The sequence below is a fragment of the Ctenopharyngodon idella genome, chromosome 11 (assembly GCF_019924925.1).
Source record: "Ctenopharyngodon idella isolate HZGC_01 chromosome 11, HZGC01, whole genome shotgun sequence".
Classification (NCBI taxonomy): domain Eukaryota; kingdom Metazoa; phylum Chordata; class Actinopteri; order Cypriniformes; family Xenocyprididae; genus Ctenopharyngodon; species Ctenopharyngodon idella.
Window position 1 is genome coordinate 6,638,810 of NC_067230.1, and position 9,181 is coordinate 6,647,990.

Below are 9,181 nucleotides of genomic sequence, written 5' to 3' on the forward strand. Positions count from 1 at the left end.
AATCGAGCAGAGGTTTCTAATGATGACTCTAGGGTGGTAAAGTGAGAGTAGAGAGGGTCATATGGTCAAAAGAAGGTCAAAAAGTCATCTGTCTTTAAACCTCTCTAAAACCTCAAATCTCCCAAAAGCCCAATATAAGAAACACACTTGGGGAATTTTGTTTAATAACACTACATGCTACCAAAATGCTCACCCAGAGAACAGAAAACTCTCCCCGGTTTTCTCATCTATTCCCCTCCACTCAGCTGCATCAGGCTGTGAGAGCATTGCAATAAAGGAGAAAAATAGCCTTAACGTTTAATCCACTTTCTTGCCATACTATTTGTATCATTGAACCATTGCATTGTATTCTTTCTCACACAGATAGGGTACTCCAACAAATGTACCATCAAATCCTGCAAATGAGAAAATCAGATAAGCTACCCTGCAAGCATAGTCCATCTTCTCAACCAATGAAACTCAATACCACAGGCTGCTCCATTACCACATGCACAACACAGCACCCACAGCGTGTTTGGCAACTCAGTTTGTTTCATTATACACTACTTTATACAACAGTTAATGGATTTCCAGCCAGTTGATCTTGCATAGCAAAAGTAAAAACACAACTGGGCCATATTGTGTCTAAAACGTAAGTTGTTCACTATTAACTTTTGCATAATCATACAGCAATTTCACATTAACAGTCTTGCTGTTGGGCTGAATATTGGCAAGGATGCAAGCCCAATTTCACAATTGTGAGTGTGATATTGCATAATTACTAATGAACATGGACAACTTTTTTGCAACTTCATCTGTCCAAGAAACCCTGTATGCTGGGTATTGACACAAATTTCATGATTTGATTTGATTTCAATTGACAAGCTTGAAATTTGATTAGATTCTGATTCAATTCGATTCGATATTGATTATTTTGGATATATCAGGTACAGCTCAAATCTCTCAACTAAACTCTACAGGGAATCATTTGGAACTACATTACAGTAATAGGCCTATTGGTTAAAAAACACTTAAATTACACACAGGGAAGTTTTTACAATAATAAAGTTAAAATACTAACTTTACAATTATGTTTCTACTCCAATGTTTTTTTGAAATATAAACATTTAAATGGCGGCTGGCAGATGTAAACTTGACAGATGTAATATGATGAATATATTTAGCAAAATGCTCCTCCCTAAAGTTCATTTTTCAAGCTGACTAACAAGTTTATGGTCAGTGGATGGCTTTTCTGAGTTAAATGTAACATTACATGTAACGATTACATGCGACATTATACAGATTTCAAAAAATTTTACTCTATCTTTTACCAAACCTTCTGATGTTCATTCATGTTTATTTCATGCTGTAACTAGTAGTAAAGTGAAAGAGATGATCAATTCACTCGTGCTTCGCGCTGCCGATTCGCTTGATCTGAGGCGGCAACAGCGATCTGTCATGTCACATTAAAGAGCACCAAAACGGTATTTATTGTTTGAATTTTGTAATGAAATGGACAGATTTCCTAATCTGACACTTTGTTTCATATCAAAAGTAACAAAGCACAAAGCTTATTGTGATAAGCTTTGAACAAAACAATGTTCTGTTCATTCATCAACTGAAAACAGGATACACTAAAAGATCGATTCTTGGGATTTAAGAATCAATATCGGTTTATAAAACTGAGAATAGTTTAAAATCAAGAAATCAATATTTTTTACCCAGCCCTAATACTGTATGTAGGCTACATCTATCTCTCCAATATTTCATAGTAGTCTAGAATATCTGTAATACTTTAAGTCTTGTTTATTCAGCCAGGAAGATTACAGAAAGTGTTCTGAGACAGAGTGAGGTGCAAGCTGAGCTATCAGAGTGACCAAACACTTGCCTAATTTCCTGTTAACATTGTTTTGGCCAGCACTTCCTGCAGACTTGTGTGATGGTATTGCCATTGTGTTCAGAGGAAGGGGTTTCAGTATTCAAAATATAACTCTCTAGACAATCTTACGCTACAGTCTGATGATTTAAACCAAAATAATTCTTCTTAAAATAGTTCATTTCAGATCTCTTTAATCCTTTTTAGGATTAAAAAAAATTAACATAATGTGGAAAATATTCATTTTTAATTATGTAGTTCTATAAAAGACTGACTATACCTTTCAGTGTCTTGCTCTTGAGTGGTGGTCTTGTTTTCTATTCCTGCAAAGCTATTCATGTCCACATAGCCATCGTTCTCATTGGCAGGTGCTGCTGTCCGATTGTGGTCATCAAAGAAATCTGTAATAGTGACCGCCCGAGTGGGCCGCCCATGTGGAATCTGGATATTCTCATAATCTGAGCTCATTGCAGGAATGTTTTCATAGTCAGAAGTATCTGCACTTGGGAAGGAGATGGAGCGAGGCTTAGTGAGGGGTAGGGGCATGAAGGGGGGCCGAGAGCGGTCCTCAAAGGACTCCACTCTGGCTACACCCCTGTTGCTGTAACTCTTGGGTGCACCTTGCCTTCTATGCCTCTCTTTGTAAAGCAGAAAGGTGGTAGGTATTTCTGAGTTGTGTTGTGGCTTTCCCACACGGGACTGAAGCTGCGGGGAGCCACTTGTACTTCTTCGATCAAGCTCAAGCACCCGAATGGGCCCATGGTGGCTAGATTCAGATGATGACCTGGAGGAGCGGACACTGCCATCTCCACGGGCTTTGCTTTCTGATTTTTTCTTAAATTTTAAAGCCAAGAAACGCTTAAATGATGTTGTCTTCTTTTTGGGGTTGTCAGGAGACTCGTGTTGGATAAGAAGTGATGGAGAGCTTTTGGTCACAGGCCTCTTAGTTATGTAAGCTAACTCAAAGGGCGGTGGGATATCGACTAGAGATGTAGGTGTCGACACACCACTGGAGGACTGGTGACTTCTTTGAGAAAAGCTTCCAGAGGAAGTAATAACACAAGGCAAAGAAAGTGTGTCATCTTTTCTTTGCAATCTGCATTCCCCTCTAGGAGATTTCTCACCTTCAAAGTGCCCTGAGAATGGCAAATCTCTGCCCTCAACAGAAAGCGATCGAGGAGAAAGAAGAAAGCGCCTTGGATTCAATGAGGGAATAATTCGGTTGGCCTCTGTTTCATCTGAAAGCTTGGGCTGTGGAACTCCATTCTGGTCCAAGGCCACAGTGTAGTAGTCGTGAGATTGGTACTCAGTGCCCGTCTCCTCAGGCACAGTCTCAGGAACATATCCAGGTACTTTCCCAGAGAGCGAGCGAGATCTTGTCACAATGCTCTTCCTGTCCAGAGAAATAAAGTTCTCACCCTCTGAGTCAAAGCCTGCCTCCTCATAAATGTGTTCGTCACTTTCTGTGTCCGAGTCCTCAAAGAAAGGCACAATATGGCAGTCCAGCTCTTCAATGTCCTCTTCAAACGCTTCTGTGGTATGGGCAAAAACCAAACGGTTTGTAAGTTCTGGAGTTCTGCCTAAATCTAAGTCAGCAGGAACGGTGATGTTGCAAAGTCTGAGACGTGGTTGGCAGCTGTTCCTCTGACTCAAGAGGGCTTTTTCCCGTTTAACTGATCGTTCTCTTATACTTTTGCACTTGGTTTTTCTCTCCATGTTTACTGGCTCATCTTCGTCTCCTATCTCAACATAATCTTCAGATGACACACACTCCACCTGCTGATCATCCCCATCATGGTCTTCAATATCAGCATAGTCATCCGCTCCTTCATTTTTTGCCATCTCTTGACCCTCAGAAGCAGGTTGAGAGACACCATTTTCTAATTTTGCCTGTTCCTTCTCTAACTCAGCCATGTCGTCCGATGATACGTAGTAAGGCTCTTGGTTTGATGTTCCCTCTGTTGAGTCAGTTGGTTTCTCATTGCTGGATTCTTCATTAGTGCATCTTGCTTCTGGATCAGAGGTGCATGTCAAATCACTTGGCACAACCTCTATGACAGAGTAGGGCTCAAATGCGTCTTCTGTCTCCTCTGCAAACCTGAAGCGTCCAGATGGGTCTTTGGTTGCACGTTCAGCCTGCCAAGTGCTGTTATCATCCACTGTGCCAATAATGTCATAAGGGTATTCCTCACATAGTGAGGGTTGACTGCAGTTTGTAGCCTTTGAAGAAAGCCCAGTCTCTTCTTCTTCTTCCTCATGATGAACACAGTTTGCGCCTGCTCTATTGTCCTCTTCATATTGATCATTGCCACGTTGAAAACTGTCTGATGGTCGTTCCTCAATTTCTTCATACGGACTTTGAGATTCCTCTGCAGGCTGATCTTTAGTAGGTGTCTCATTCTCAGAACATGCACAGGTGTCCTCAAGTACATTATAAGAATCTTCTCTATTTTCAGCTGGCTTGGTATCATCAGCATTTTTGCTGTGGTCCTCATCTGTTGAATCACAAATTTCATCCAACAAATTTGAAGAAGCTGCATGCTGTACTTCAGTGGTATAATCTTTATTTTCATCCTCCCCCATTGTTTCATCTGCTGGCATTTGTAATTCTTCCTCTATTTCATTATAACAAGTTGTGTCATGGTTAGTGTCATAGTTTACAGTAAACTCAGATAAGTCGCTCTCCATGTGATCATCAGTACAGTTTTCTCTGAATGCATCTGTTTCATCCTGTGTGACATCTGATTCATTGTCCTGCTGCAGCTCCAGTCTATCAGAGGATGTTATGTCCCCATTACCCACAATGCTTTGACTCAGTTCAGAGGCTAGCTTTGGTTTGGGTGCCACAGGAGGTTTAGGACCTCGGGTGGAAGGACAAGGCCTTGACATCAGGGTGGAAAACACAGTTATAGTCAAATGGCTTTGTCTTTGGTTGAGAAGTTTAGAATTGCTTCTAACAATCTGCAAACAGAAAGAGAAAAAAATATTATATTTCATTGCTGAATTGGATATCTTTGCAATAGAAATAAATGAAAGACTCTTACTTATAAATTGACTGACAACATACTGTTATCAGTTGAGCTGCTCTTTTAAAGAAGCATATTGATTGATTTACATTGACCATTTTATTGATGAACTGCAACCTCTGAACTTAAAACATAATGAAGTGATTATATGCTCACTCCATTCATGCTGAACATCATTTTCACAACCATAAAACAAAGTAAAATGCCCACATAAATAATGTATTTTAATAGCATCACAACAATTGACTCTGAAGTGCATCTTCTCATAAAGGGTTAACCTGAAGGCCATTTTTGGTGAAACACCCTTTCTCTTAACAAAACTCATACTCCCCTTGTCTTTTCCTGTTATTTGCTACCTGCCTTGACGCACGTCCTATTAAACTCACCATGCACTTGGTGCTCACCCTGCTAAGATGTTGTTTCCTGACACGACTAATTAACTATTCCAGCAGACTCTCCTGGAAGGACTGCGGACAGGAAGTGCAAAGGGGAAGGACATTAACAGTGCACCCTGTCTCCTCCATGAACCCCCTCCCCATTTTTTTCTACAAGAGCGCAGTTTTGCACAACACAAATACACTTCCTTCTCGTCAGTCTTCCCATGATTCACTCTCCAATGATAAATCCCACCCCCGACAACCCCCAGACTGGATTTTTTTTTTTTTGCTGAAAAGGTCGTTTCAGAGCGTTAAAGAACAATAAAAAGAGAAACATCAACATCCCAACTAAGGTCCCCTTGGCAAAATAACAGGATATGAATTATGCAACAAGAATTTACTTAAAACAAATGGTTAAACACAATGGGAGGAATAAAGGGAGAAACAAACTCTTCACTGTGTAAAGCCATCAGTATATGATCTCAGATATGGGCTCTAAAGTGTCAACCATTTTTATTTGCTAATTTAGTCCTACCAGCTGAGCGTGAACAGGACAAACTGAATTAACATAAATCATAAAGACTGAATTAACATAATGTGACCGAATCATAAAATGAATTATTAGGAACAATAACTAAACTATATATATATATATATATATACATATATATATATATATATATATATATAGTCTGTGTGTGTGTGTGTGTGTCTGTGTGTGACAGAAAAAATAACTCACAGCATCACTGCATCGTTCATAATATCTATATATCTCTAAAATAAGATTTTCAATATTCAATATTTTTGCAACAAGGATTATGGCAGTGCTTAAAATCTGGTAATATAATTTAACACACCTTCAAAACAGTGTCACTGTATAGGAAAATAAATGTGTTACTTCCTATGTCATCATAAACTTTTTCCACTATAACCCATGCATTCAAATACTCTGTAGTATTGCGGACAGAACTGGATGTTGTCTATATATTATGCTTAAGTTCTCACATTCACATTCATATTATGCTTAAGTTCACACAAGTCAAATAATTCAACAGTACTGAAAAGTTAACTCAGAAATAGTTCGTTTCATACCTGCGTACATTGTCGGATGTCATCCACCGTGGCATCTGAAATATTTCCACATTATTCCTTGATATTCCGCAGAAGCAACAGTATATATCCAGAGGTGCCGTGAACTTACTCCCGGGACATTTGTCATAAAGCCTGAGAAGCAAACAATAAACACTTCATCACTTATTCGACGGCGTGCCTCCAAAAATACCAGTTTTATTATTGACTGTTGCGGCAGGTCTCTTCAGATCCGCGCGCTTTCTGCCTTAAGGAATGAGAGAGATGCGCGCGCTCTCCGATCTGCGCGTGGAGACTGAAGGTGTTTTCCGCGCGCTTCCTGAGGAGGTACAGCGAGTCTCCCTCACAGGAATACAAGGATCGATGACCAAAACCACAGAGAAAAACATCTAAAGCCAATAACCATCAGTGGCGTATGGCACTTTCACGAACAACTGCTCCATTATAGGCTACTGTCACGATATGGTATGTTTCAGTGTCCAATTTAGAGGATATTTGAGAGGATTTCTTGCTCGCACAGGAAAAAGAACAAATAAAAACAAACTGCGTTTGTACTACACATTGTCATTCTATTTAGTTGTATACCCTAGAAAAGGTGGCTTAAATCATTAGCTAGGCCTATGTCAAAATTTTTAACAGTAGGTTAATTGCCCTACTTAATTGTGTTAAAAAAAAAAAAAAAAAAAAAAAAAAAACAGACTTTTAAATCATGCAATAATTTTGTTGGTAGCCTATTAAAGACTGTTTCTTGTGATTTGGTTAAACAAATGTTCCCAAAACAGGTTCTAAAAACAGTTTCACTAAATGCTTTCAGTCAGGCTTCCTTTCTGCTCATCTGTTGCCTGATTGGAGGAAAGCAGCTCTTTAAAAACCTCTCTTCATAACAGGAAACTGCTATCCCTCTTTCCTGCACAACAGGCAACGCTTCCTTAGCAACAAATGAACCGGCGTGCTGCTGTTAACCCTAATGGGGAATCACTGCATTCAAGGCTATTTTTCCTAATTTAACTTCACACTGATAGGAGACCACTAATTCAATGAGTATTTTTAGATGATGCAGTTCTTATAATAATCCAAATAGGGGCCGCCCAGGGAAGGCACACAGTAAAACCTCCAGTGTTAAATGAACACTGTTACTGTTAAATTAACATTGTCAGTGTTTATATAATTCACACCGGATTATATGAACACCGGATGACACTGGAAGTGTTAATTTAACACTGGATGTTTTAGTGTGCACCAATTTTTGAGGGCCCAACACCAGTGATAGTCCTGACTCACTTGGTACCTTCTGCAAGATAACACATGAACGAAGAATAAAAAAATCTGACCTTGACAGACAGTGGTCTGCAAGAAGGTATGACTTGATTGGACTGAACAAATTTAGATTTGTGAATGCACAATTTCTATCAGCTTTTTAGGCAAACACTTTACCTATTACAATCATGCAATTTAAAGGGATAGTTCACCCAAAAAGTAAAATTTTGTCATTATTTGCTCACCCTCATGTTGTTCCAAACCTGTATAAGTTTCTTTCTTCTGTTGAACGCAAAAGAAAACATTTTGAAGAATGTTTGTAACCAGAAAGTTGACGGCACCCATTGACTTCCATAGTAGGAAAAAAATACTATGGAAGTCAATGGGTGCCGTCAACTGTCTGGTTGCCAACATTCTTTAAAAGGGTCATATAATGCCACTTTTACAAGATGTAAAATAAGTCTCTGATGTCCCCAGAGAGTGTATGTGAAGTTTTAGCTCAAAATACCCCACAGATCATATTTTATAGCATGTTAAATTTATCACTTTTTGAGAGTGAGCAAAAACGCTCCGTTTGTGTGTCCCTTTAAATGCAAATGAGCTGCTGCTCCCAAGAAAATGCTCCCATTCTGAAAATGTCAGAAATTGTTCATACTTTTATGTTCAAACCGGAGTCTGACAATGATGGAGAGACTCAAGAAGAAGTGACAACATGTAGAATGCAACAGGACGTTTCTGAATGGTTAGTTGCTTAATTTACGTAGCTGATGTGGAGTTAACTATCTTAAAGTCATTGATTAGCATATTCTGTCATATTAATCTATAAATCACTCGTGTGGGAACTGTTGTAAGATGCCTACAGAGTCAGAGAATATATGCTGCATGAAGATAGAACAGGTATAGTTTAGTTTAATTACGGTTATGTTGTCATCTTGCTTTTATGACATGCTATTGCATTTGTGTTACGCACTGTATTGCAATAACACGGCCTCACCCCTTTGTTGCGTGTTCTCGGGGGCAGGGTTTACGTAAATTTTGGGGTTAGTGATGTCACCAACCCGGGAAGAAGCTTGTTGTAGTCCCTACCAGCCCTTTGTTGTAGTCCTTAAACAGAGAATTCTTTAAAAGAAAATATCTCCCATTGCTTTGAACTTTGAGCGTCGTAACTTTGCAGATGTTGTTTATGCTCAAACAGCAACATTACACACTAACAAAAGTTTAAAAAAAAGTGAAATCATAATCAACAACCCCTTTAAAATATCTTCTTTTGAGAAGAAACTCATACAGGTTTGGAACAATATGAGGGTGAGTAAATGATGACAAAATTTTCATTTTTATTATTATTATTATTATTTATTTATTTTGGGTGAACTATTTCTTTAATGATCAAAACTGCAATTTTGTGTGGATTTTTCTTTTAAAATTCATGAAATGGGTCTGACTCAAAATCAGTGGAAACAATGACATCAAATTACATTTTGTAGAATTTAAATGGTTGCCATTAAAAAGTCAACTTGTCTAATCATAATTCTAAACATAGTCTAAATCTAATTGTTAATTCTACATTTATTGCTTCT

The 9,181-nt window shown here is 38.6% G+C and overlaps 1 protein-coding gene across 4 annotated transcripts in view; it reads right to left on the reverse strand.

Annotated features, from left to right (window-relative positions):
* The window catches only part of fgd5a (FYVE, RhoGEF and PH domain containing 5a), a 53,716-nt gene extending 46,493 nt beyond the window's left edge, over positions 1-7,223 (reverse strand). For 2 of the 4 annotated variants that reach the window (XM_051912569.1, XM_051912567.1), the window contains exons 1-2: positions 6,351-7,223; positions 2,136-4,816 (exon numbers count right to left, since the gene is read on the reverse strand). In XM_051912569.1, coding sequence (XP_051768529.1) covers positions 2,136-4,744 — 2,609 coding nt within the window. In that variant the 5' untranslated portion in view covers positions 4,745-4,816; positions 6,351-7,223. The remainder of the gene's footprint in view (positions 1-2,135; positions 4,817-6,350) is intronic. The other 2 variants (XM_051912568.1, XM_051912570.1) reach the window with 2 other exon arrangements.
* Between the last annotated feature and the right edge of the window lie 1,958 nt (positions 7,224-9,181).